Genomic DNA, 26828 nt, shown 5'->3' on the forward strand with positions numbered 1-26828 from the left:
GGGCTGGACATCGCCCAGAAGTCAGCTGGCTGGCCCTGCCCTGCCCTGCTGGAAGCGCCATCTCTGGTGAGTGGGAGCATGTCTGGCTCCCCTGCGGCTCTCCCACCATTACCTGGGGCCCCAGCTGAATCCAGTTGAGTCTGGGGTGGCCTCAAATCCCAGGCAAGAGGGTGGCATTAGTGAGTGGGTCTCCTGAAGTCTTTGGTGGCAGTGGCTGGAGAAGGTGTTAAAGGGCTGAATGGTCCTGCAGGCAGGGGAGGCTGCAGTGTGTGCCAGGCAGATGTGACCTTAGGAGGCCAGTGGCCACCAGCAGAACAGGGATGGGAAATGAAGATGGGCGGGCAGGGAGACACAGCCCTGCCTCAGGCCAGGCCATTGCCCCGTGCAGCACGGTCTTGAGGCTGGCTTCTGAAGGTGAAGGGATTGTTGGGAGAAGGGAGGGTGGCCAAGCCCATTTCTGACTTGACAACAGTTATGTGTTTTCCAGTGGCCTCCTCCATTCATTTATTCCCTTGCAAGTATTAACCGAGGCAGGGCCCAAGGGTAACACAAAGATGGGTCAAGCACACATCTTCCCTTCCCAAGAGCTTATACCTTGGTTGGGGACATAAAGCGTGACAGAAATAACCATCAATAAGGTAGAAAATGTCAGGGCTATATAAGAGATAAGAGAAGTGTACTGGGGAGCACACGATAGAGAGGTGCAAGTCCAGTGGGCTAAAGGAAGATAGTTCTAATCCACAGCTAGCCACTGAGCCTCTATGAACCTCAGTCTTTAAATATAGAAGATGGAGACAATAACATCTGCCTTATGGTGGCTTATAAGGTTGTAAGCATCAAATATATATAAAAGGTGCTTGAAATTGTACAGCACTATACAGAGGTAAGCTATTATGGCTATTGTATTATCCAACTAGCCAGCATCTCTCTGAACTTCTCCGCCTGGAATTCTGGGAGCCACAGGAAGCCCAGGATCTGAGTACTGGTTTCTCATCAGCAGCAAAGCAAAGTCTAGACCCTGAGCCCTTCTTTCCCCTTACAGAAGGCTAACAGCCCCTCTCAGCTCTTGGCCAATCAATCCAATCAACCCACAGATATGTGGTGCCATTTTTTGGATGTATAAAGCACTATGCTAGGGATTTCATGGAGAGGCATGAAATCCAGAGTCCATTCCCTACAGACCTATCATGAGCGGTAAGATCTCTGTTTATAAGATACACGGGGCCAGGCGCCGTGGCTCAAGCCTGTAATCCCAGCACTTTGGGAGGCTGAGACGGGCGGATCACGAGGTCAGGAGATCGAGACCATCCTGGCTAACACCGTGAAACCCCGTCTCTACTAAAAAAAATACAAAAAACTAGCCGGGAGAGGTGGCAGGCACCTGTAGTCCCAGCTACTCGGGAGGCTGAGGCAGGAGAATGGCATAAACCTGGGAGGCGGAGCTTGCAGTGAGCTGAGATCCGGCCACTGCACTCCAGCCTGGGCGACAGAGCGAGACTCCGTCCCCCAAAAAAAAAAAAAAAAAAAAAAGATACACGGGGCCGTGCACGGTGGCTCATGCCTGTAATTCCAGCACTTCGGGAGGCCAACGTGGGCAGATCATCAGAGGTGAGGAGTTCGAGACCAGCCTGGCCAACATAATGAAACCCTGTCTCTACTAAAAATACACATAAATAAATAAATAAATAAATAAATAAATATTAGCTGGGTGTGGTGGCGGGCGCCTGTAATCCCAGCAACTCGGGAGGCTGAGGCAGGAGAATCACCTGAACCCAGGAGGCAGAGGTTGCAGTGAGCCAAGATCAAACCACTGTACTCTAGCCTGGGCAACAGAGTAAGACTCCATCTCAAAAAAAAAAAAAAAAAGGCAGAGCCATGTAAGAGTAGCAAATGCACACCAGTGGTGGGATCCCAGGAGAGCAGAGGGAGGAAGAGGACTACAGGGTGGTGGGCACCAGCAAAAGCTTCTGGGAGGAGCCAAGGGTTTTAAAGGGGGATGGAATCAAGGGGCCGAGAGGAGGAGAGAGGCATCCTGGATCGAGAATACAGGACATGTGAGCGAAGTCACAGGAAGGCAAGTGCGGGGGCGAGGCAGACTCACAGCAGGCTTCTCAGGCTGGAGTGACAATTTCCCGTGGGGGAACAGGAAGGAGAGGAGGCTGGAGCCAAGGCTAGGGTACCTACAGGTTGCAGAGGCCTTGAATGCCGGGCAAGGGAGCCTGGACTTTCACATAAAGGCACCAGGAGCCAGTGAAGGTGTTAGGAGTGAAAGGTGTTGGGGTGAAGTCAGTGAAGGTCCTGCCCCGATGGGGGTTTGCAGGTTGACTGGAGGAAGACTGCCACCAGAGGCCGTCAGTCTGGGGGCTGCTGTAGCCACTGCAGCAAGGCAGAAGGAATGCTTCCCCCTGACCTGCTCACGGATTGGGGTGAGATGCTTCCTGAAGGCAGGGGAACAAATTGCAGGGCTGGCTACACGTTTCCATTTTGATTTTGATAGAGGTGGGCAGACTGAGTGGCCTGGATCCCTGGACCCTTGGCCTTGAGGTCTGGCTCTCAGGATTGGCTCAGTCTGAGGGTGGAGGCTGACCAGATCAAAGCAGCTCAGGAACCCCCGTTCTCTCCTTCCACAGGGAGTTGGTTAGTGGCTACTGAGCCCTGGGCAGGGAGGGGGATGAGGGAGGAGCAGATTTTGCAGCCATGGGGGAGGGTTCAGCATCAGGTGACATTCCGGTGGCCTCTGCCCAAGGCCTGCTTCCGGGTACACTTCCAGAGCGATCACCCATGGGCAGCCGGTTGTGGTGAGTGACTGTTTCACTCGCCTGCTCCCTGGCCCTGGTTTTCTGCTTCTTAACGGGCCCCGATGGGACCAAAGTCCTTTCAAAAAACTGGGCAGTTCCCGCTGCTCCACACAGAAAGTCCTATGAGCCTACGAGAAAAAGAGATTTGGCCAGACACGGCAGTCAGGGCAGTAACCAGTTAATATGAGCCTGGGAGCAAGGAGAGGTGAAATGCTAACTGTTTACCAGCAGCCTGCTGTGGGTTGCAGGGCACCCAGCCACCTAGCACAGGATTCCAGGCCCCAACTTGTCAGGAAGCAGGAGCCCCACCCTCAGCCCCGCGAGGGACTATTCCTCCCCCACTGGGGCCTGGCTGTTCGACCTGGGGCCCTCCACTCCCCAGGCAGAGGGAGCAGGCCTTCGACTCTGTGGAGGAGGAAATGGTTCCTGTTGGAGATTCTGCAGGCTGAGACTGCAATCTAGAATTCCTGCTGCCCAGGCAAACTGGGAAGTCCCTCAAAACAACACAACTGACCTTTGGCTCTCTCTGGATAGGCCCCTCCATGCCCCAAGCCGGGGTGCCAGAGCCTCCTACCCTCACCTCTGATGCAGGGCATTGCAGCCCCAGGGGAGGCGACTTCTCCAGTAGGCACTGGGGCTTGCCTGCTTCCCAGAAAGTGGAGTACGGGAGGCAGGGTAGGGGTGGTGCTGTTTGCAAGGCTGCTGGTGTGAGGGGAAGATCAGCCGTGGCCAGCCACAGAATAACGGATATTCTACAAGCATTTACTGAAAACATTTACCCACACCCGTCTGAGTGCCAGATGCCAGGGAAAACAAGATGAGTGAGACGTGTCCCTGGCTCTCTAGAAGGGCACAGTGTAATTGGAGAAAAAACCAATTTAGAAGGCTAATTATGATACACTAGGAGAAATGATAAATAAATGAATGCGTAACAGGCTGTGGGTAAAAAGGGCAACTCACAATGGGTCTTTCGTGGGAAGGTGTGGATTGCTTCGCAAAGGAAGGAACATTGGAGCTAAGCTTTGGGGCAGGGGAGATTTTTAAAAACTTTTTATTCACACAGAAAAAGAAGGGTGAGAGGCATAAAATGTTCGAGGTGGAAGGAACATCACAGGTGAAGCCTCAGAGCATGGCATGGCAAAGCTATTCCAATCACGGTGAAACAGAACAGAAAGAATGCCAGCTTCTGCAAGAGTTGGGGTTAAAAACCATTAGGCCAGGCGCGGTGGCTCATGCCTGTAATCCCAGCACTTTGGGAGGTGAGGGAGGGAGGATTGCTTGAGCCCAGGAGTTCCAGACCAGCCTGGGCAACATAGTGAGACCCCATCTCTACAAAAAATACAAAAATTAGCCATGCGTGACGATGCACTCCTATAGTCCCAGCTACTCGAGAGGCTGAGGCAGGAGGGTTACTTGGGCCTGGGAAGTTGAGGCTGCCCTGAGCCGAGATCGCAATACTGCACTCCAGCCGGGGTGACAGAGTGAGATCCTGTTTCAAAAATAATTAATTAATTAATTAATTAAAATTTAAATTATAAATAAAAACTGGTAGACCTGTCAAGGCTTAGAGGGAATGACAATCACACCAGGAAAGCGGAGGCTGATCGCTGGCTCCCTGTGAGCACCTGGCTTGTGTGAGGAACATTCCAGACACAACTTCATTCTGGGGGTGATATCATCCAGTTTTACAGTTGAGGAAAGCAGGGCTCAGAGAGATAAGACCACTCACCCAAGTCACACAGCCGGCAGGTGGCACAGGTGTTCTCACCCCTGGGCCTTGTCAAGACCTCAGACATCTCTGAAGGAAGCTTTCCAACGAACAAAGGTGGTTTCTCACTCTGCCAGTAGGAACCCAACTCAGGTGGGGGGTGGAGGTAGTTGGGTGGTGGACACAGACATGCTTATCCGCAATCCAGAATCTTTTTCTTCCTTTTTATTTCATATATTAAAAAAAAAAATTAAATAGGCTGAGCACAGTGGCTCATACCTGTAATCCCAGCACTTTGGGAGGCCAAGGCAGAAAGATCGCTTGAGCTCAAGAGTTCGAGACCAGCCTGAGCAACACAGTGAGACCCCATATCATTTTCTTTTTTGTTTGTTTGTTTCAATAGAGATGAAGTCTTTGTTGCCCAGGCTGGTCTCCAACTCCTGGGCTCAAGCGATCCTCCCACCCAGGACTCCCAAAATGCTGGGTTTACAGGCGTGAGTCACTGTGCTGGGCCCCGAGATCTCTTTGAACAGTAGCACTCTTTGAACACTTCTCAGAGTGTAGTTTTTTGGTGAAAACGGAGTTCGCAATGGGTTCTACACCTACGGGGGTATTAAATTAAGGTGAAGGACATTTGGGGGCACAGAGGACCCTGTGGCTGGAGTTTTTCCGAAAGCAAAGCCACCTCCCACGAAACTTTCCTTCTAGCATCACAGGTTCGCTGTGTCCACAGCCCCCACCAGGGTCCGACTCATGGTGGAGGGGTCTCATGTCTTCTCCAACTCTTGCCTCCCCACTCTGAACCAGCACAGGCCCGTGGGATTAGAGCAGAGGCTAACAGGGACCCTGAAGGCTGAAGCCCATGTCATCCGCCCCAAAGGACTTGCTTTGTCCTTTAAAGGCAGATCCTGCCCCAGAAGTGAGATGGATTGAACACAAAAAGAGCAAACAGCTCTCAGGAAACCTCCCTACATTTCCACTGCCATCTACTATGCAGGGCTGGCGGTAGGCGGGCTCCACTTCTGGGGTGCCCAGGCCTCACATGCCCCAGCCTTTTCCCTGCCTGGGTGGGGAGGGAGGGGCCAAGAGTTGCCTTTTTGGAGAATCTAGGTAGGGAAAAGCGAGTCCCCAAGCTTGAAAATAAATTGAAACACACCTGCCAGATGCACAATTCATCTTTGGCTTCTTAAGGTCACAAGCAGTCTCGGAGACTATTTCCTTTCCACCTTCCTCTAGCTCTTATCTGGCTTTTCACATATGCTAATGAGCAGCCCCTCCCAGCACACTGTGTTCAGCACTGGTCGCCTGGTTCATGAGAACTAGTCCCAGCCCAGAGTCATGGATGCCCCTCGCTTAGGTCTGACCCGCCGTTTGCCTTTCTAGCGTGGGCACCCAACTGCTTGGACCCTACAAGCGTTTGCCTCCCTGGCATGGGGGCCTCTGAATCTTAGGGTGGGGGGGTGGAGCTACGGGAGGGAGCCCAAGAGTGAGGAACAAATCAGCAGCAGCACTGCGCCCCTCTTCTTGAAGAGACGTGAAACAATTCAGTCTCCGCCACCGCAGACCAGCCCGTGAAGGCAAGGCCAGGAAGGGATACAGGGTTCTAGAGAACCAGGGCCTCTCCGCCAGCTCCAGCCGCTAAGCAAACATTCCCTCCTGGAGTCAGAGAAGCCGGTGTGCGAGGGGAGGAACCAGCCTGAGGTTTATCGCTCCAGCAACTCCGGGTGATTCATAGAGTTTAGGCTCCCAGTTGTCTTACACCGGGGCAGGCACGCAAACAAGCAGCTCGGGAGATACACACCCTTTTCCCTGCCCCCGCTCCTCCACCTTGCTACCCCCTAGCCCGCGACCAGCTACCTCCCCTCCCCCTCGCGGGCGCTCGGGGTTGAGCAAACACCGGCCGCCCGCCCCGCCTGCCCCGCCACCAGCTGGCTCCGACCGGCGCGCCGCTGGCGATCCCCCAGGCAACTCGGCATCACGAGAACAGGCACCCCGAGACTCGGCGCCCTGCCCTCCCTCCGCGTCCCCAGGGCCCCGGCCAGACCTAACAACCTCTCCCTCCTCCGTGCGCCTCGGCCCCTACGGGCCTCTGGCGCGGGCTAACTAGGCCTCGCGGCCGGTCCCTGGGACGGCGCACCCCACCCGCCGCGAGGCCAGCAGCCCCGGGGGAAGGCGGCCGGAAAATCTCCTCTTGTTTACGGGGCTGGAGAAGTCCCAGCCTGGATTCGCTTCCCAATTTCTGCGGTCCACCTTCAGCAGATTCCTGGGGCCGGAGGGGAAAGGGTGGCAACCCACAGATCCACCCCGGGACAGGGAGTGGGGGTGGGGCTGGTGGGAACCTGACCTCTTGGAAAGGTCCCCCGGCTGCTGGAGGGGACGGACTCGGAGTCAGAGCCGACGTGTCCCGGAGCGCAGAGACCGAGGGGGCCGCGCTAAACACTGTACCTCGGGGAACAAAACCGTGAAGGCTAATTAGGACAAGTCGGAGCAGGGAACCGGGACGCTGGGAGGGGAGCGCGCGCTCCGAATTGGGCAGAACCTGGAACGGTCGCAGGAAATCCGGGCGCGGGATAGTCGGGCCCAGGGCGACCTTTGCCCACGGTGCGGAGTGGCTCTGGACTCGGCCCACGCGTGAGGGGAGCACTTGGTAACGATCCCACGTACGCTTTGTGACCGGTGGGGGGTCCCAGAGAAGGACCGCGCGTGCAAAAGGCGAACCTCGGTGTGTCCACGTGTGCAAGCTGGGGAGGGGAGGGGACGCAGAAGGCGTGACAAAAAGACGGACTCTGTGTCTTGAGTGTGCGCCTCGCTCCGGCCCGCTCCCAGCGAACTGTGCCCTAAGTGTGTCTCACGGGAGGGCCAGGACGAAGGTGACAAAGGCTAGGTGTCCCCCACGGAGACGCGTCAAGGTATCCCCACGCGTGTCCGTACGCGCGCTCTCTGGGAGACGCGGTGGGGGGTGCGCAGGGCTGCACCCCCACACCGCTTGCCCCGGAGAAGGCCGAGCCCAGAAAGTGAGTGCGCGTGAGTGTGCGCGCGCCCGCGTGCGGGGGCGTGGCAGTCAACAGCAACAAACCACACGCCGGCAGGGCCAGAAACTCCCATCTCCCTCCCTAGCCGGAAAGTGCGAGTCGGCCCAGCCTGGAGGTGAGTCGGGGCGGGGAGGCCCGGGCAGGCTTTGTTCCTGTGTAAACGGAGCGCACGTACCTGGAGCGCGACGGGCGCCCGATAAGCGCCCTGAATGGAGGTGATGTAACGGTGATGCAGGCGCCAGCCCACCCTCGCCGACAGCAAGGAGTCCTGCCTGGGGACAGGCCCGCGCGAGAGCGAGCGACCCAGCGCGCCCGGCTCAGCCTCGGTCCCGGGGAGAGGCAGGCCCTGCGTCCCGGCCCGGGTCCCGCCATCCCAGCCAGGACCGGGCCTGGCCCAGCGCTCCGCGCCGAATCCCTCCCACCCCCGCCCGCCGCCCGCCTGGGGCTGGAGTTGGCCCCAAAGGCTGTGCAGGAGCGGGGCCCGCGGCGAGTCCCAGGTAAGGGCTGCTGCCTTCCCGCTCCGCCCTCCCTCTCCGCCGTCCGGAAGAGTCGGGTCGGGCCGGCGGGGAGTGGGCGAGGGCAGAGGCGGGGGCTGGGACATCCTGCGGGCGGGGGACGCCGCACCAACTCCGCTCGGTCGCTGAAAGTTTTCAGACCCGAGCAGGCTGGGGGCTGGGGCTGGGGAATGGGGGATGGGAGAGCCCGGCGCTGCGGCTCAGGCTGGAGGGAGGGGAAAGGACTCCACGATCGGGGTCTCCAATGGGAGCCCCTCCACCGCCTGCCTCTCGGTGGGAGTCCGCGGTCACCCTCTCTTGTGGGTCGGCGTCCTCTCCGCCGCCTGCTACTGTGGATGGGGAGGGCAGGTTTCTGTAGCCCTAAAAATGGGAGAGAGAGACTGGTTCCCTTGCTCCCCATTCCAGCCATCCGGGGAGCGCAGGTGTAGACCCCAGTACCGTCGACCCAAGTAGGGACGAGAGGGCTCAGAATCTCCCTGAGGGAAGTTTGGAAATTCAGACTATCAAAGCGCCTCTCCTTCTGGCAGCCTGGCCCCTAGATCCCGAACCCCCACTCCCGGCTGGCTTTTCTAGCGTCCTTTGCACCTCCATCCTCAGGCCCGCAGTGTTAGACTCAGGAAGACCCAACCACTTACAAACTCCACGACCAAGATCCTAAAGTCCAGGGGAGGAGACTGTGTTGAAGTAGGGTTTTGTGCTCCTGGAGCGCCGGCCCCCCACCCCTGTGCCTTCAACTGTGACTAGGGGAGGGAGTGCCTTGGGGGCCGGGGCGCATTCCAGAGTAACATTCCAGGGCAGACCCTTGACGATTTCCACGTCTCAGAGTGCTCAGGGCATTTTGGCCCAAATGCCTGGTCTTGGTGCGGGGCAGGGATAGGAGGATAGAGGTGGGCTGTCTAGGCTGAGGTTCGAGCAACCCCTACCCTCCCCCCCGCCCACCAACCTACACACTGAGCCCACTCCTTCCAGGCACAGGCTTCTCCTGTGCGCCTTCTTATTGATGGGGTAAACGCCTGAGCGCCCTGGACAGAGGGGTGAGACCTAACCAGGGACTGGGAGAGAGGGATGGGAATGGAGGTAGGAAGGCTGTCAGTGAGGCCATCCTCTTTCCCGATAGGCTGTATAGTGTGTGGGATGGGAGGAAGGTAGGTGCTCTGTGGTATACCTGGGTGAACCTCCCTGGAGAGTGCCCTGGTCACAGCACCCTTGAAGACAGCCATTGGCCATGTGTCAGTGTTGAGCTTGGTTGGCCCTGTGACACGCTGGAGCTCTCTTTGCAGGGTGGTATCCTTTGCCCTGGTGGGTGGAGGGGGTCTCAGGCTTGTGTGTGGATGATGCTGGAGTGAGAAAGAGGGTTTTGCTCTGGAGAAGTGAGAAGGCCTGGCTGTCTCCCCTGTTGCTGGATGAAGCCACTTGTTGCTGGGGGAAACCAGTCAGGGCTGTTGGGCCTCAGCCTCTGAGCCCACCAGGCCTCTGCGCCCCCTGCAGAGAGAAGGCGGGAGGAGGGAGATTCAGCAACTGGACTGGACTGATTCAGAGGAGAGCTGGGGGCCGGGTGGCTGAGCCTGGGGAAAGGCCGATTTCAGAGGCGATTAAAAATATTTGTACAACTGATTCCAGGGAAGTGAAGCAAAAGGCCCTTTTGTCCAGAAAATAATCTGAGGCTGGGGCTGGGCTTCAGCTGTGGGATCGGGGAGACTCAGGGCAGAAGGAGGTTCCCCTCCTACCCCACTCATTGTACCCTCTGAGAATCTTTAAGCAGAAGATGCAACTCCAAAATGGAGGGGGCAGCCCTGGGTACGGATCAATGCACCTGAGACTATCCAGAGGTGACTTCCAAATGCTCAGTGTGTTCAGGCACAGCACCCGCTGTGGCAGTGAATTCTAGAATTCTAGTTCACCAGCTTCAAAGACCTTCCAGCCCTGGAAGGGAGACACGGATATGATTTGAATGTTCAGGGATCAGAAGGCTCAGTCTTAGTGCGGGATCTAGGGACCCACAGGAAGCAGAAGGTTCCTCCAGGGTCCTGAGGAAAAGCCTCTGACCAGAACTGAGTCCATCTTGTCAGTCCCTTAGCCACCATCTTAAAAGTGGCATTGGGCCAGGCACGGTGGCTCACACCTGTAATCCCAGCACTTTGAGAGGCTGAAGTAGGCACATCACCTTAGTTCGGGAGTTCGAGACCAGCCTGGCCAACATAGTGAAACCCTGTCTTTATTAAAAATACAAAAAATTAGCCGGGTGTGGTGGCGGGCGCCTGTAATCCCAGCTACTTGGGAGGCTGAGGACAGGGAATTGCTTGAATTTGGCAGTTGGAGGTTGCAGTGAGCCGAGATCACCGCCATTGCACTCCAGCCTGGGCGACAAGAGTGAAACTTTGTCTTAAAAAAAAAAAAAAAAGGTGGCATTGGCTGAATGTGCACTCCCGGCATCAGAGGGCTGGAGCTGTGCTCTTCTGAGCTTCTCTTAACTCTCTGAGGGTCCTTGTCCTAGGCAGTAGATGAGAGCCACGCCCAGAAGGCCTGGCTTTCTCACCTGAGTCATGCATTTCTGTCTTCCCACCTGCTCTTCCATTTCTGGGGGTACCAGAGAAATAAGGTCTTTCAGGATGGGACCAGGTTGTGTCCTCTGAGGCTATTTAGTTGCTCAGCAACTTCCTAAAAGCAGCAGCCTGGTACCCGGATGCGGTAAGGGGCAGATACAGATTCCTCTCTCATTCCCTGGAAGTTTCTATATTGAGGGGGTTGGCAGGAGAAGCAAGACTTGAAGGGTCAGGTGCAGAAGGAAGTTGCTGGTCACCAACCACAAAGTCGGGGAAATGGGAGGTGGGGGCTTGGGGACAGGGAGCTGTGATGCTTTCCTGACCCTGGCCCAAGTGCCTGTGGGCTTCTGGGAGCTGGCAGGGTACACGCAAGTATTTCTAGGGCAAGATGGATCAAGAAGAATGAGCGATATTGGTCCCTGGCTTGGTTTTCTGTAATGACATGCCTGTTAGATTTGAACTTGTAGTGTGGGCTTTAGCATCCTTTTCCCCCACCTCTGCCCGCCAACAAGTCCTTCGATTGTGTTTTGGAAACGATCTCTCAGAGCTGGCCATTATGGCTTTACCTTTGGCCTTGACCTTTAACTGAGATGAATGTGCGCCCCCCCCCCCACAACAAACCGATTGCCTGTGCATTTTTCCCAGACTCATTTATTAAAAGTACAACCCTGGCTATGCCCCCATCATGTTGAAAACAGCCTTCGGTGGCTGACTGTTACCTTTAGAATAATGCCCCCAGCCCCACCCCTGTAGCATTTCCAATGTGTCAGCCAGCAGCTGCAGCCTCCCTTTGCAAACTCAGCTGATACTTAGCAAACTGAATTCTTTTTTCACTTGCTCTGGACTTGGGCTCAAAAGGGCTTTGATTCACACCGTCTTTTCTGCCTTACACGTCCCTCTCCTTGTTCCCTTCACCTGCTCAGCCGTTCCTCACATTCTTCAGGGCTTAGCTTCTGGGTGTCCCTGTCTCTTGGCGGTGTCTGGGACCTGGTATGTTTTTGATTAGATTCTGAGTAAAACTCTGTGGAACAGTCTTTCTCTGCTCTGCCTGTTTCTCTTCTGTGTTCCTGTAGCCCCTGTCTCTCTCCTACAGGTAAATTCCATTGTGTGGCCCTTAATCATATTCTTCCTTGTGTAATTTTTGTGAGTACCTACCTTATCTCTCCTGATAGATTTTAAATGCCATCAAATCAGGGACTATGTTCATGTTTGTATTTTCCACAGCTCTGGGAACAACAGGGCCTTTCCTTCCCAGGCACACAGTCAATATTTGCTGATTTGGAGTAATTGCCTGCTGTAAACTGGGCCCTGGCCGAGGGAGGTGGGGTGAAAAGCCCTTGTAAGTACAGGTGCCCGGAGGCTAAGTGGCAGTTCTGAGGGTTCTCTTCCCTACGTCCAGCTTCAGGCCCAAGCCCAAGTTCTGGCTGATTGGCTGTGGAGCCCAAGATGAAGTTGAACATTTAGGACCCCACAGAATGTTGTTATCCATAAATTATGTCCCGGGAGTGGCTCCATATTACTCCTTACCTTTTTTTGTTGTTGTTGTCGTTTTGTTTTGTTGAGACAGAGTCTCGCTCTGTTGCCCAGGCTGAGTGCAGTGGTGTAATCTCGGCTCTCTGCAATCTTCTGCCTCCCGGGTTCAAGTGATTCTTCTGCCTCAGCCTCCTAAGTAGCTGGGATTACAGGCACGTGCCACCACGCCCGGATAATTTTTGTATTTTTAGTAGAGACGAGGTTTCAGCATGTTGGTCAGGCTGGTCTGGAACTCCCGACCTCGTGATCTGTCCGCCAAAAGTCCTGGGATTACAGGTGTGAGCCACTGCGCCCGGCCTACTCCTTACCTCTTAGCCCTCTCTTACTCCTCTTTCCAGCACTTGTAAATAAAATGCAGTTGGTGCTTTATTGATTTCCAAAGTCCCCTACAGAAGCTTATTTAAGTCCTGCATTAGAAGTGAAGAGAAACTAGCTGTTACAATGCCAGTTATTTAGGAAAACAACAGTACATTTGCATGAGATGGTTAATTTTAAGAGTTACTCTTAAGCAAGCTTAATTGAAAGATGAGGTAGCTGAGATGGCTAAGACGACCTAAATATTTTCAAGTGGCCTGCAGACTGTTTGAAGGGACTTTGACAATGGATCCTCTTTATTGTGTCCATTTCACTGAATTTTATGAGTTTCATTGCCCCTGATTTAGTAAGTGTTCTTTCACATATCAATTATGGACAGAATTTTTTTTTTTTTTTTTTTGCTTCTGTGCTGAAAAGAGGGACAATTTCTATCAACTGTGGGATTTAGGGCTTTTGTTTGCCTATTAGAAATTGAGTAGCCAGGAATGGTAGAAAACAGTAAGGAGGTAAACCGTGTATAAACAACCTCACAATCCCCCTAAGAAAGGAAGAAGGGTAGCAGCCTTACAGAATACAGTTAGATAATGCCATTCCCCTGCCAGCCACTAGTGGTCACTGTCAGACCAGGAAAGCTTTGTTGCCGTATTCCCAGAGAGTTCCTGATGAAGCGGGGTTACAACTAGTTATTTCAATACGGGGTGACTTAAATGTGGACTACCTGCATTCATAGAATTTTGAAATGTATAACCTGCTTCTTAAAGCATTTAAGATTTCTCTCCTTTTCTTTTTTTTTTTTTTTTAGTTTTCTTTCTTTTTTTGGAAACAGTCTCGCTCTGTTGCCCAGGCTGCAGCACAGTGGTGTAATCACAGCTCACTGCAACCTCCATCCCCTGGGCTCAGATGATCCTCTGACCTCAGCCTCCCAAGTAGCTTGGACTACAGGCGCATGCCACCACACCCTGCTAATTCATATATATATGTTTTGTTTTGTTTTCTTTTGTTTTTATATGGAGTCTCACTCTATTGACCAGGTTGGAGTGCAATGGCACGATCTTGGCTCACTGCAACTTCCACCTCCCAGGCTCAAGTGATTCTCCTGCCTTAGCCTCCTGAATAGCTGGTATTATAGGCGTGCACCTCCACGCCCGGCTAATTTTTGTATTTTTAGTAGAGACAGGGTTTCACCATTTTGGCCATGCTGGTCTCAACCTCCTGACCTCAAATGATCCACCCATCTTGGCCTCCCAAAGTGCTGGGATTACAGGCATGAGCCACTGCGCCCGGCTGCTAATTTTTGTATTTTTTATAGAGATGGGGTTTCACCATGTTGCCCAGACTGGTCTCAAACTCCTGAACTCAAGCAATCTGTTCACTTTGGCCTCCCAAAGTTCTGGGATTATAGGCATGAACCACCGTGCTCAGCAGCATTTAAATTTTCAGTGTTAGGTTCCTGCAAGTACATTTAAAACTTTCGATTGGAAAAAACTCATTGATTTGGTCTTTAATGTCTCCTAACCTGTTAAATCCATTACCTCTACTTCATGTGGGAAAATCCAATCGGTATTGGGAGCAGGGGTTTGGTTTTCTTCTCTGGCACAGATTTGTGGCATTTGGTAGAGCGGCAGTGAATAGATGGAGTGAAAATTACCTTGCTGGTGTTAATAAAAGCTAACTTTCTTGCCTTCTAGCTACGACGTCTTTTTTTTTTTTTTTTTTTTTTTTTTTGAGACAGAGTCTTGCTCTGTCGCCCAGGCTGGAGTGCAGTGGCACAATATCGGCTCACTGCAACCTCCGCCTCCTGGATTCACGCCATTCTCCTGCCTCAGCCTCCGGAGTAGCTGGGACTATAGGCGCTTGCCACTACGCCCAGCTAATTTTTTGTATTCTTTAGTAGAGACGGGATTTCACTGTGTTAGCCAGGATGGTCTCGATCTCCTGATCTTGTAATCCGCACGCCTCGGCCTCCTAAAGTGCTGGGATTACAGGCGTGAGCCACCGCGCCAGGCCACTACGACGTCTTAAAGTCTTCTATTAAAGATTAATTCCTTTGGGTTTTACATTGCCCTTGCCTGGTTCTTGCTTTTAAAATGTTAATGCTCTGAAGGAAAATTTTGGCATTAAGTCATTAACTCCTTAGCTGGGGACTTTGTTTATTTTATCCTCGACTTCCGCTTCTGAGCTAGGCAAAAAATGTAGGATTCTGAAGTGGAGACTTGGCACTAAAAGTGGGAAAATGACTGTCTCTTCATTTTTCCTGGCTGTCGGTTATGCCTGATGCAGGTGCTTGTTAAGTCCTTATTGAATGAATGAATGAATGAATGAATGAATGAGTGAGTGAATGCATGCATAGCTGACTGGCTATGGATTTAGGCCTTACAGGAATGGAGTTTAGGGACATAGCAGCTGACCTCCCGAAGCCTGGAAGTCCCAGGGCAGAGAGGAAGTGCTGGGTGGGTGGTATGCTTAGTCTTGACTTGTTCACAAAGCCCCTTCATCTTCCACCCTAGCCGCCAGAGCTCAGGGAATATCTGAACCCAGGTTATGGTTGGTGGAAGGGAGGGAACTGAAAATTCAATGACAGGTTTTTCCTTTGCCATGGCTAGGAATAGGGCTGACAAATGGGCTTCATCTCATTTGCCTCTCTGGCCAGTTGAAATTCCTCCCAGGAGTTCTGCATTAAGAAGGATTCTGAGGTCCAGAGAGCCTCATGGTCAGCTGGCACTGTCTGCCTGGGTTTGGGGTGGGGAAAGCAGCACCATGTATATTGGAGTCTGACCTTGGAGGACTAATTTTGTCCCTTTTCCTTCTGTCTCTAGGGACCCAACCAGAGCCTGGCCTGGGAGCCAGGATGGCCATCCACAAAGCCTTGGTGATGTGCCTGGGACTGCCTCTCTTCCTGTTCCCAGGGGCCCGGGCCCAGAGCCATGTCCCACCCGGCTGCAGCCAAGGCCTCAACCCCCTCTACTACAATCTGTGTGACCGCTCTGGGGCGTGGGGCATCGTCCTGGAGGCCGTGGCTGGGGCGGGCGTCGTCACCACGTTTGTGCTCACCATCATCCTGGTGGCCAGCCTCCCCTTTGTGCAGGACACCAAGAAACGCAGCCTGCTGGGGACCCAGGTGTTCTTCCTTCTGGGGACCCTGGGCCTCTTCTGCCTCGTGTTTGCCTGCGTGGTAAAGCCCGACTTCTCCACCTGTGCCTCTCGGCGCTTCCTCTTTGGGGTTCTGTTCGCCATCTGCTTCTCCTGTCTGGTGGCTCACGTCTTCGCCCTCAACTTCCTGGCCCGGAAGAACCATGGGCCCCAGGGCTGGGTGATCTTCACTGTGGCTCTGCTGCTGACCCTGGTGGAGGTCATCATCAATACAGAGTGGCTGATAATCACACTGGTTCGGGGCAGTGGCGACGGCGGCCCTCAGGGCAACAGCAGTGCCCACTGGGCCGTGGCCTCCCCCTGCGCCATCGCCAACATGGACTTTGTCATGGCGCTCATCTACGTTATGTTGCTGCTGCTGGGTGCCTTCCTGGGGGCCTGGCCTGCCTTGTGTGGCCACTTCAAGCGCTGGCGTAAGCACGGGGTCTTCGTGCTGCTCACCACGGCCACCTCCATTGCCATATGGGTGGTGTGGATTGTCATGTATACCTACGGCAATGAGCAGCGCAACAGCCCCACCTGGGATGACCCCACGCTGGCCATCGCCCTTGCCGCCAATGCCTGGGCCTTTGTCCTCTTCTACGTCATCCCCGAGGTCTCTCAGGTGACCAAGGCCAGCCCAGAGCAAAGCTACCAGGGGGACATGTACCCCACCCGGGGCGTGGGCTATGAGACCATCCTGAAAGAGCAGAAGGGTCAGAGCATGTTCGTGGAGAACAAGGCCTTTTCCATGGATGAGCCGGCTGCAGGTGGGTCTCTGTGGATGCCCCCAGTGGCCCCTTTCTCCATCCTATGTCTTTTACTGCAGGACAGGGATCCAGTCTCTTGAGCAAAATGGAAATTTTTTGAGGTTTTCTGTAGTTTTCTGCCTAAGTGTCTCTAAATTCCATTTAATTTAAAGATCTTTTTTTTTTCAGCTGGGCATGGCAGATCATGCCTGTAATCCTAGCACTTTGGGAAGCCAAGGCAGGTGGCTCACTTGAGGTCAGGAGTTCGAGACCAGCCTGACCCATATGGTGAAACCCCATCTCTACTAAAAATCCAAAAAAATTAGCTGGGTGTGCTGGTGCATGCCTGTAATCTCAGCTACTCGGGAGGCTGAGGCAGGAGTATCACTTGAACCCAGGAGGTGGAGGTTGCAATGAGCCAAAATCAAGCCACTACACTCCAGCCTGGGTGACAGAGTGAGACTCCATCTCAAAAAAAAAAAAAAAAAGATTTTTTTTCTATATTCATATAATTCATGCATATATTCTCACCTTAAAATTTCAAACATTACAGATAAAATGAAAATTTCCCCAGCTGCCTTCCCAGTCCTACCCATCCCATCCTATTCCATCCCCCGAAGTGAGCGCTATTGACCGATATAATATCTATGTGCCTCCGTTTCTCCATTTGTAAAATGGGGATAATGACAGTGTCTATTTCATAGGGTTCTTGTGAAGATTAAATTCATTAGTGCCGGCTGGGCGCTGTGGCTCATGCCTGTAATCCCAGCACTTTGGGAGGCTGAGGTGAGTGGAGCTTGAGCCCAGGAGTTTGAGACCAGCCTGGACATAGTGAGACCCCGTCTCTACAGATAATTTTAAAAATTAGCCAGGTGTGGTGGTGCACTCCTGTGGTCCCAGCTCCTCAGGAGGCTGAGGCAGGAGGATTGCCTGAGCCCAGGAGGTTGAGGCTTCAGTGAACCGTGATTGCACCACCACATACCAGCCTGGATGATCTTAAAAAAAAAAAAATTACTGAGTGCCTGGCCCATGAAAAGCACTCTTGAAGAATTAGCTATTTGCTGTGTGTGCGTGACTATTATTTTACATATTTTACTAATACCATCTCTCCAGAACTTGTTTTTCTATTATGTATGTATCCATAATCACCTTAGTTTTCTTTAAAAGGAAGTATTTTTCAGATAATTTTTTTTCTCTTTTCATTTTTATTTTTATTTTTTGAGACGGAGTCTTGCTCTGTCACCCAGGCTGGAGTGCGGTGGCGCGATCTTGGCTCACTGCAACCTCCGCCTCCCAGGCTCAAGAGATTCTCCTGCCTTAGCCTCCCAAGCAGCAGGGATTACAGGCGTGTACCACCACACCCGGCTAATTTTTGTAGAGACGGGGTTTCATTATGTTAGCCAGGCTGGTCTCGAACTCCTAACCTCAAGTGATCCATCTGCCTGGGCCTCCCAAAGTGCTGGGATTACAGGTTTGAGCCACTGCACCTGGCTTTTTTCTCTTTTTAATAAAAGTACTTGGGGTGCCGCGCAGTGGTCTCAGCAGCCCACTAGCATTTCCTCAGCACCTTCTCTGTGCCAGCTCCGGTGCTAATCCCCTTACCTATGTGGCCCGTTGTGCGCTTCCCACCTGCTCTTCCTCAATCTGCTGGCTGCAGCCCCTCATCTGAAAATGACCTGGAAATCTGGGGGTACCATCTCAAAGGCGTTACCCTGTCCCCAGACTGTGCTGATCTGGAGGCCTGGGGGCTTCAGACTTTCTTAACTGCCCGGTTAACAAGCACCGGCTCTGGGGTCTCTGCCGGGAGGTCAGAGTCAGGCAGTGGAAGTTCCAGAATTAGAGACATTCCTTTCTCTTCTACAAACTCTGAAATCCTCATAATCCCTGCTTTGGGGAAAGAAATGACCGTTGTCCTGCCGGGCACTTGATCTTTGATCTGCCCACCTGGGCTGAGGTGCTGACCGCAGCCCTAGGTGGTCCCTGTCACACGCACAGTGTGCGTGGGGGCACGGAATCGGCAAAACCCACCGGAGAGGCGGGGCTTATGGACAAGTGCTGGGAGGAGCCTCAGGCCCCGCCCCCACACCGAATGCCTGTCAGGGCCAAATGGTTCTCAACCTTCGGGCTGAGTTTTTATTTCCTATTTTCTTTTTTTTCTAAATGGAAAAATCAATAGAGTGAGCCCAGCCTCAGCACTTAGGAAACCCTATATAGGTTGCGGTCCCTCAGAGCTGCGGGACCGTCAGCCTTGCTGGAGCCAGACATCCGCTGTGCCGTCCTCACAGCAGGGCCTGCTCCGAGGCCCCGGGGTGGGTCAGCAGCCCTCCTCAAACACCCTGGGAGTGCCCAGCAGGGCGGAACACATCGGGAAACCAACACCCCAAAGGCACAGGGAAGTATCCCTGGAGCTAAAAATAGTTCTGGAAATTTGCCAGGGGGCTATAGGATGGGACGTGCGTGAAGGCTCCCTGGCCAGGCTCCGGGTTGGTGTAGTGGGGAAGGGGCACCCAGGTCGGCCTTGGGAGGACATGAAGAGGCTTAGGCCGTGGGGTCTCAGATGTATTTACCCCTACGCCTGGCAGCTGGCCCATGGTGACAGGCAGAGCTGGAGGCTGGCCATCTTGGAAGGTGGCCGAAGGTCCATGTGTCCTCTTGGCCCCTGGCCCTGGAGGGCGGATGGGGATGTGGAGGTTGCTGACAGAGCATTTTCTCAGGTGTTGGGTCAGGGGCTGGGGGGTCTACAGTGCAGGGAAGCCCAGCAGTGTTGCTCACTCCCATGCATCTGTACAAAGGGGTGCTAGGTTTGGGAGGGGGCCCCTGTGTTCACAACCTCATCCCCAACTTGGCCACTCCTGGGTTAGAGACTATGCCAGGGTTGGCCTGCCCCCTGTACCTCTTCCCTGCCCCCAGAGAGCCTTGCTTGGCTTGTGGGAGGTGGGGAAGGGAGCTGAGAGCCCTGGGATCTTCAAACTGTTCCTGCTTTTCCTTGCAGCTAAGAGGCCGGTGTCACCATACAGCGGGTACAACGGGCAGCTGCTGACCAGTGTGTACCAGCCCACCGAGATGGCCCTGATGCACAAAGTCCCAGTAAGTGGGTTCCCCAGGTCCCCATGATGCAGCTGGGCTACAGACACCAGTCTCAGCAGGCCAGCGGGAGAGGGCCATGTGGCCAGAGCTGGGTTGGGTGGAGATGGTAGGGGGAAGGCAAGCTTCTCCATCTGGTGCTTCTACCTGGGGAATCCAGAGCCCCAGTTCTTAACTTCCTTGTCCTGGAGTCAGCGTACCCACCACCTCCAGCTGCACTGCAGTGGGACCCGCCCTGTGTCACTGGGGCATTGCACACAGGCTCTGTCAGGAGCTACAGGGAATGCTGGGTGAGCTCTCCCTGGTGGGAGCTGCCAGCTTTACCCTGGAGAGCTTGTGGAGGGACAAAGGAGGGTCTCAGCCAGGTGTTTGCAAAATGGATCAGGGTCCAAATGTTGCAGGTCTGGATAGGTGTTTACTTCTCAACCACAGCTGTGCCAAGGGGGCCCACGACTCCCCTCCTGCTCCGGCAGGGAGCAAGTCTCGACCTTACACCTCCCCTGGGTTCTGGAAACTAGATGCTTCATTAGCCAGGGGAGGGGATGGGAGCAGGAAGACAGTGGGTTGGATTCTACTCGCTCCTGTATGTGTTCCTCCTCCCGGCTGGCAGAGGCTGTGGGGAGAGGTCAGTGACCCGTCTTGGCAGGACACTGGGAACAGGAAGCAAGGAGGTCAGCCGGGTGGCGTTCTCATCCCCCTCCCCGCCCTCTCTGTGAGAGCCGCAGGGCAGGGGGAGGCGAGTGTGGCTGAAGCCTCCAGTCCCAGTGCCTCCCCTCTCCCTGAGCCTGAACCTGAGCCTGGGCAGAGGAGAGTTTCCGGAGGACCAGGAGTGGAGGCTGCGGGCCGCCAGCTCTGGTGGGGAGTGGGCAGCCACAGGAGCTTTTCCTGAGTAGCTTCCCTCACTGTTGTTGTGCCTCACTCCCCAGCACCTTTGGAGTCCGCTTCCTGGGGGATGATCTGGATGAACAGGGATATTTTATCTGACCGGTTCTCAAAACATGGTACCCGGACCACCAGCATTAGCCTCACCTGGGAGCCTGCTAAAAGTGCAAAGGGGGCCAGGTGCAGTGGTTCACATCTGTAATCCCAGCACTTTGGGAGGCTGAGCAGGTGGATCACCTGAGGTCAGGAGTTTGAGACCAGGCTGGCCAACATGCCGAAACTTCATCTCTACTAAAAACACAAAAATTAGCCACGCATAGTGGCACATGCCTGTGGTCCTAGCTACTGGGGAAGCTGAGGCCAGAGGATCCCTTGAACCCAGGAGGCGGAGGTTGCTGTGAGCCGAGATTATACCACTGCACTTCAGCCTGGACAACACAGTGAGACTCTGTCTCAAAAAATAAATAAATAAGAAATAAAAAAAATAAAAGCGCGGATGGGACGGGGCCAGAGCTGGGATGTTAGCATCCCTTCAGGGCATCGGCACCATGGGGGTACTACTCAGCGCAGATCCGTAAGCCCTGCTTTCAGCACTCCCTCCCCCAGCCCCAGTTGTTGCCAGCTGCGTGGGGCCCGCTGTGTAGGGTCCGGCTATGAGTCGGTGAGGCTTATCAAGCAGTGTAGGTGATTCCAGTGCATACTCATTCGTGGATTGGGGCCACGGATGTAGATGTTCCAGGGGCCACGGGGACAGGGGCCACTGCAGACAGGGCTGAGGACCTCCTGGGCCTGATTGACTTGAAGGCTGGTGTGGGGCCTGGGAGCTACAGAGATTTGATTGGTGGCAGCTCTTTCCCATAGGGCTAAGACAGATGGGGCCGGGAATTCACCTTCCCTCCAGCATGGGAGCCAGAACAGGTACCTCAGGACCCTCTTCACCCCACAGCTGGTGTCTCTCACCCACATGGGAGCAAGACCCAGCGCCAGGCAGAGAATTCAGGTTTCAAGACTCCAAATCAGGGCTGGATGCAGTAGCTCAGGCCTTTAATCCCAGTGCTTTGGGAGAGTGACATGGGAGAACTGCTTGAGGCAAGGGGTTCGAGAGCAGCCCTGGCAACGTAGTGAGACCCCCCTCAATCTCTACAAAAAAAAAAAAAGACTCTAAATCAGACCGGCCAGCCTAGATGCCTAGAGAGATGTGTGGGCACACCCAGAGCCATGTCCTCGGCCAGGGGAGCCGGCAGCTGTGATGCTGGGGGTATGGTAGTGACAGGCGGTAGACTCGGGGTAAGATTCTTGGAGGAAGGGGCCTGGGAGCTGTACCAGACAGGTAATAGCAGCTCTATGTGGCTGACCCTCCACTGGCCCTAGCATTTCCCTAAACAATTAGAAGCGGGAGGGGGCTTGAGAAGAGGACCCCCCTCCGTGAAGCCCCAGCACCATCCAAGGTCACCAGGGGCCTTGTTCCCATGCCCAGAGGCAGGGCAAGATAAGGGGCTCAGGTCTGGCTGTCCCAGGCCGCCCCTGGGGCCCAGCCAGAGGGGGCAGAGGGGCCGAGGGGGGAGTCCGGGGGGATCTGGCAGGCCCAGCCCTGCAGGAAGTGAGTGTTTGTGCATCCGCCCCGGCGGAACCTGGCTCCCGATCCCCGACTGTGAGACCGCCTGTTCTTCCTTCCAGTCCGAAGGAGCTTACGACGTCATCCTCCCACGGGCCACCGCCAACAGCCAGGTGATGGGCAGTGCCAACTCGACCCTGCGGGCTGAAGACATGTACTCGGCCCAGAGCCACCAGGCGGCAACACCGCTGAAAGACGGCAAGAACTCTCAGGTCTTTAGAAACCCCTATGTGTGGGACTGAGTCAGCAGTGGCCAGGAGAGGCGGGCGGATTTGGGGAGGGCCCTGAGGACCTGGCCCCAGGCAAGGGACTCTTCAGGCTCCTCCTCCCACTGGCAGGCTCAGCAACATGTGCCCCAGAGCTAGAAGGGCCTCCCTCTCTGCCAGTGTTCCGGTGGGTGTCCTGGGTGTCCTCGCCCACTCCTCAGTGTTTGTGGAGTCGAGGAGCCAGCCCTGGCCTCCTGCCAGGGTCACCTCCGCGGTCACACTCCAGCCAAATAGTGTTCTCGGGGTGGTGGCCGGGCAGCGCCTATGTTTCTCTGGAGATTCCTGCAACCTCAAGAGACTTCTCAGGCGCTCAGGCCTGGATCTTGCTCCTCTGTGAGGAACAAGGGTGCCTAATAAAAACATTTCTGCTTTATTAACTCTCGCTTTGGGATTGTGGTTTCTGAGCTGGGCTCCTGGTTTCTGAGGAACCTCTCCTCCTCCATGGCCTGTGGGTGACTTCTCTTTCTTCCCTCCAAATCCAGCTCATATTTAAAGCTGCTGCAGATTTTTCCTGTGCAATTAAGTAGCTGATGCCTCTCCCCAGTGAGGGGTTCTTTAGCAGGTCCTCTGTCTGTATTCTGTGCAATCAGAATGAACACCCAGGCTCAGTGTGTGCCTAGGATGCAGTCCTACACCCGGGCTTGTCTGAGGTCAGGCAGCTTTCCTCTGGGAACCCCCCTTCAGTGGCTGCAGGGACAGGACTGGGAAGGTGGGCCTCGAGCAGGTGGCTCTGCGTATAAGGGAAGATGAACTAATTTCAGCTTCTCCTGGGATGAATAACAGTGAAGATCCCATAGCGGACAAAGTGGAGACTCATTCTGCTCCATGCTTTGAGATCACACCGTGTGATACGTGCAAAGGAATGGCCTAGAGAGGGTTAGGAATTGTTTACAAATGGGTTGACAGAAGTGCAAAGGGTTGGGCCAGGTCCCGGTTGGGTTCAATCCTGAGCGGTCATTAAAATGTCCATTTGTGCAGGGCGCGATGGCTCAAGCCTGTAATTCCAGCACTTTGGGAGGCCAAGGTGGGAGGATCGCTTGAGCCCAGGAGTTCCAGACTAGCCTGGGTAACATAGTGAGACCCTGTTTCTACCAAAAAAAAAAAAAAAAGTGTTTTAATTAGCCAGGCATTAGTCCCAGCTACTCACGGGGCTGAGGTGGGAGGATCTCCTAAGCCCAGGAGGTCAAGGTTGTAGTGAGCTGTGATTGCACCATTACACTCCTGTGTGGGCAACAGAGCGAGACTCTGTCTCAAAAAAAGAAAGTCAGTTTGCTCAGTACTTTATACTAAGCAAAAGCCTTTCCTCAGCAGCTCATTTTTTTTTAATTTAATTTAATTTTTTTTTTTTTTTTTTTTTGAGACAGAGTCTTGGTCTGTTGCCCAGGCTGGAGTGCAGTGGCGCAATCTCAGCTCACTGCAACCTCCGCCTCCCAGGTTCAAGTGATTCTCCTGCCTCAGCCTCTTGAGTAGTTGGGATGACAGACATGTGCCACCACTAACTTTTTGTATTTTTAGTAGAGACAGGGTTTCACCATGTTGCCCAGGCTGGTCTTGAATTCCTGGCCTCAAGTGACCTGCCCACCTCAGCCTCCCGAAGTGCTAGGGTTACAGGCACGAGCCACCTCACCCAGCCCATCAGCTCATTTTAATCCCCAAGGCTGCCCTGGAAGGTGGGCAGGACTAGTATGCTCTCCCTTTTCCCGACTCAAAATCGCAGAACTGTACCATTTTGGGGTGAGACAGGGCCTCAGAGTGGTCACACTGCCCCCTTTTACAGGTAAGCGAACTGACCCAGAGAGGTCAGGCCAACCCCAACCAGGTTTTCCTCAGACTCTGACGTCCAGCAGCCTTTCTCCGTGGCCCACCCTGGGTAAGCCAGTCCAGTGGGTGGCACTTCCAGCTGTGAGGATGAGACAGCAGGGTCCGACCTTTGGACGCTGCTCAAGGCCTTGCCGGGGGCTGCCAGGCCTGCCCCGGGGAGCCTGCTCCTCTCAGGCTTGGGAATGTTTCTCCCCAACTAGTCAGAAGCTATTTTCTGATACCGGTTGTAGGGGAAAAACTGTTTTTGTTGAAAGGGAGAGAAAAGTTGCTGGGGGAGGAAAAAAAAAACCAACTTGAAAGGGAGAGAAAGGTTGCTGGAAAAAAAAATAAACTTCTCCCAAACTTCTCCTTCTGTGCTCAGATTGCATCAGCCTCCTGGGGACTGAAACACTATTTTTAGGTAAAAACTAGTGCTTGGGCCCTCCGCGGTAGAGTCCCCTTTGACTCTTGTTCTTTCTGGTCACTTTAGGCTCAGTCCCCGCAAAGTAAAACGAGATGGTAGAAGCCCTCTTCCTTCCCGGGACCGCACGGCATCCTGATCCTCATTCCTCTGTACCCAGGCTGGGCTGGGCCCAGCACCTTTCCTGTCCTTGTCATTGGAGCTGGGAGGGGCCAGAGGCCACCGACCTGAAGCAGTGGACCGAGTGGGCCCTCATGAAGCCCTGAGTGTGTGACTGGAGCGCCTAGGGCCACCTCCCTTTCCTGCCCAGCCCATCTTCCTGGTTCCCAGGTGGCTGCAGCTGCAAGGAGCTGTCCGCAGGCCCCCAGGCTGCCTCCAGCTCCCCTCTTGACACCCCCTGCCCCTCACCAAATCATAGCCCCTGTGTCCCCAGGCTGTGGTTCTTCAGATTGCCATCCTCCCCTCTGTGAACAACGGGCCTCAGTGCGCCGTCTTGACTCTGGACCTTCCTGGCCCTGCCATCTTGGTGTCCGGCACTGGCTTGTCTCGCCCTCTGCCTAGATGGATCTCCTCCATGAGTCTTTGAGGCCAAGCCAGGGCAGCAGTTGGCCCTTGCCCTTCTCACCAGGGCCTCCTGCCACCACCTGGACTGTGGAAGGCCACTGAGATGGGGGCAGAGCTCAGCCCGAGGCTTGGGCACACTGCTTCTCTCCACGGCCTATGGGTCCCGGATCTGAACCCACTTGAGAGCCACTTGAGAGCCCCTGAGCCATCCCCATCTTCCACGAAGCGGGTCCCACCAGCAAGCCAGGGCCAGCCCTGCCTGAGCTCTGCCCCCAGTGCCCCTCACCGTCTGGGACGAGGATGAGCATGCTGGGATGAGGGCTCTTTTTATCCAGCAGTGCCTCATGGACAGCTCACTAAGGAGTTGGGAATGGCCGGCCACCCTGGCATCTGGGGTTCAAGGTGGCTCCTGTGGCAGGAACAGGTGTCCGTGACCCTGATTACCTGGATCTCACAGGTTCTGGGAATGCAGTAGGGGCCTGCTGTGGCTATTCCAACATCTCTGGTCAGGGCCTGGAAGTACCCTTAGGACACGTGGGGTTGGGGTTCAGACTGCATTCTCAGGGACCAGTGGAGAGCCCTGGACCCGATGAACTGGAGTCTAGGCCTCTCTCGTGACTGGGACTTGTGGCACGTGGGAGGCCCGTGAGATCCAGGACTAAAGATGATGCTATTTCCTGATGGGCAGATATGTAAGTGGGTAAGTGGGATCCTCAGGTAAGTGGGATCCAGGACTAACGACTGCTATTTCCTGATGGGCAGATGTGTTGAGTTTCTACCTCATCTTGAGCAGCACCTGGATGTGCTGGCGCCGGTTCATCACTGGAGGAGCCTCTTGTGTTCTGAGCCCTCAGACATGCTCCAGAGGATCCTGACGGTCACCCAGTGAAGAGGGTGCCTTCTCAGGACCTCCATGGTGCTGGCACCGAGGATGGAGATGGGCACAGCTCCAGGCTTGTGGAAATGAGCTCTCTATAGCATTGTCTTCCTGGGGTTTTTCCTGCCCTTATCCAAGGTGGGCCCTAGAGCTCAGTCCCCAGCCCAGCAGCACCTCTGGGTGCCAGGGTGGAGGGTGACGACCAGAGCAGCTCTCTGGGGGGGTGCCCTGTAGTCCGTCCCACAGCCCTCTGGTGCTACTCCCATCCCCAGCAGCCTGTGCCTTTGTCCCTGGCGTACTTTTCCAGAGCTAAATTGGGCGCGCAATCCCTGCAGAGTAGGACTGCAGCCCTGACTGTGGCCCCTGGCCTGTCTTTGTTGCTTGCTGAAGTCCATGAACAGAGTGTTGTTTCCCTCCAGTGGAAGGGAAGCAGGGAGCTCTGTGGACTTCACGCTGCGCTTGGTCTAGCTTAGCAGCCCCAAGATCCTTTAGTGAATCGAGGCACTGTGTTGCTTTCCTATGTGATAATTTCAAAGGAGTCCCTGGCAGTGCCTGTTGCCCAGAGGCTGCAGTTTCCAGCGGACGCGGGTTTGTGTATAGCCTGAGTCCTCTGGGGGCTCAGCGCGTGAGGCTCAGGGTGGGATGGGCTCCTAAAAGATGCAGGCCTGCCTGTATTCAGGAGTACCCACCGGCCCTGCTTACTCCTGCCCAGGCCAAGTGGAGAAGTTGTTAGATGAGTTCTTAAGAGGAGAGAGGTGGCTTCTTTGAGGTGGTCGAGTGGCATCACAAACAAGCATTGAATGGAAGAAAACTAGAAGAGGCAGAGCCTGTCGCAGGTTCACCATCATCCAGCCAACACCGTGGGAAATCTCACATCCACCACTGTCAAACCGAGGACTTTGGACTTCATAACTGCTCGGAATTAAATGACCTTACCCTCCGTGGGTGAGGGCTTACTGCCATTGAATTCCTGTGTGCTCATAAATTCTGGGAGTGA

At 54.5% G+C, this 26828-nt stretch overlaps 1 protein-coding gene and 1 long non-coding RNA gene across 21 annotated transcripts; one reads left to right on the top strand and one right to left on the bottom strand.

The window, feature by feature from the left end:
• GPRC5C (G protein-coupled receptor class C group 5 member C) lies at positions 1–26798 on the top strand. Of its 19 annotated transcripts, none has more exons than XR_013407169.1 (7): positions 7059–7653; positions 15261–16343; positions 19315–19409; positions 21966–22115; positions 23947–24039; positions 24460–25969; positions 26544–26798. XR_013407169.1 is itself a non-coding variant. In XM_077972652.1 (6 exons), exons 2-5 carry the CDS (start codon positions 15293–15295, stop codon positions 24004–24006), a joined length of 1356 nt encoding a protein of 451 aa, XP_077828778.1. In that variant the 5' UTR covers positions 4–66; positions 15261–15292; the 3' UTR covers positions 24007–24039; positions 24460–26798. The 19 variants fall into 19 exon arrangements, 14 of the variants coding, with proteins under 14 accessions (XP_077828782.1, XP_077828778.1, XP_077828780.1 ...); XR_013407166.1 differs by having other exon boundaries at positions 7062–8035; XM_077972652.1 differs by lacking the exon at positions 7059–7653 and adding an exon at positions 4–66 and having other exon boundaries at positions 24460–26798.
• On the bottom strand, positions 3820–7247 carry LOC144335917 (uncharacterized). 2 transcript variants are annotated; one of them, XR_013407185.1, is made up of 4 exons: positions 7046–7247; positions 6851–6945; positions 4528–4727; positions 3820–4287 (listed from the first exon to the last, which is right to left on the bottom strand). It is a non-coding gene; the product is annotated as an uncharacterized LOC144335917 (long non-coding RNA). The 2 variants fall into 2 exon arrangements; XR_013407186.1 differs by lacking the exon at positions 7046–7247 and having other exon boundaries at positions 5663–6939.
• Positions 26799–26828: the final 30 nt, after the last annotated feature.

This window comes from Macaca mulatta, chromosome 16 (assembly GCF_049350105.2).
Source record: "Macaca mulatta isolate MMU2019108-1 chromosome 16, T2T-MMU8v2.0, whole genome shotgun sequence".
Classification (NCBI taxonomy): domain Eukaryota; kingdom Metazoa; phylum Chordata; class Mammalia; order Primates; family Cercopithecidae; genus Macaca; species Macaca mulatta.

Bases quoted from the DNA above. Each gene is read 5' to 3' on its own strand.
- GPRC5C (XM_015120262.3), top strand. From the start codon at position 7,768: ATGCAGGCGCCAGCCCACCCTCGCCGACAGCAAGGAGTCCTGCCTGGG. The intron at 8,036-15,260 runs GTAAGGGCTGCT...TTCTGTCTCTAG, and splicing joins GGGCCCGCGGCGAGTCCCAG to GGACCCAACCAGAGCCTGGC. The intron at 16,344-19,314 runs GTGGGTCTCTGT...TTTTCCTTGCAG, and splicing joins CATGGATGAGCCGGCTGCAG to CTAAGAGGCCGGTGTCACCA.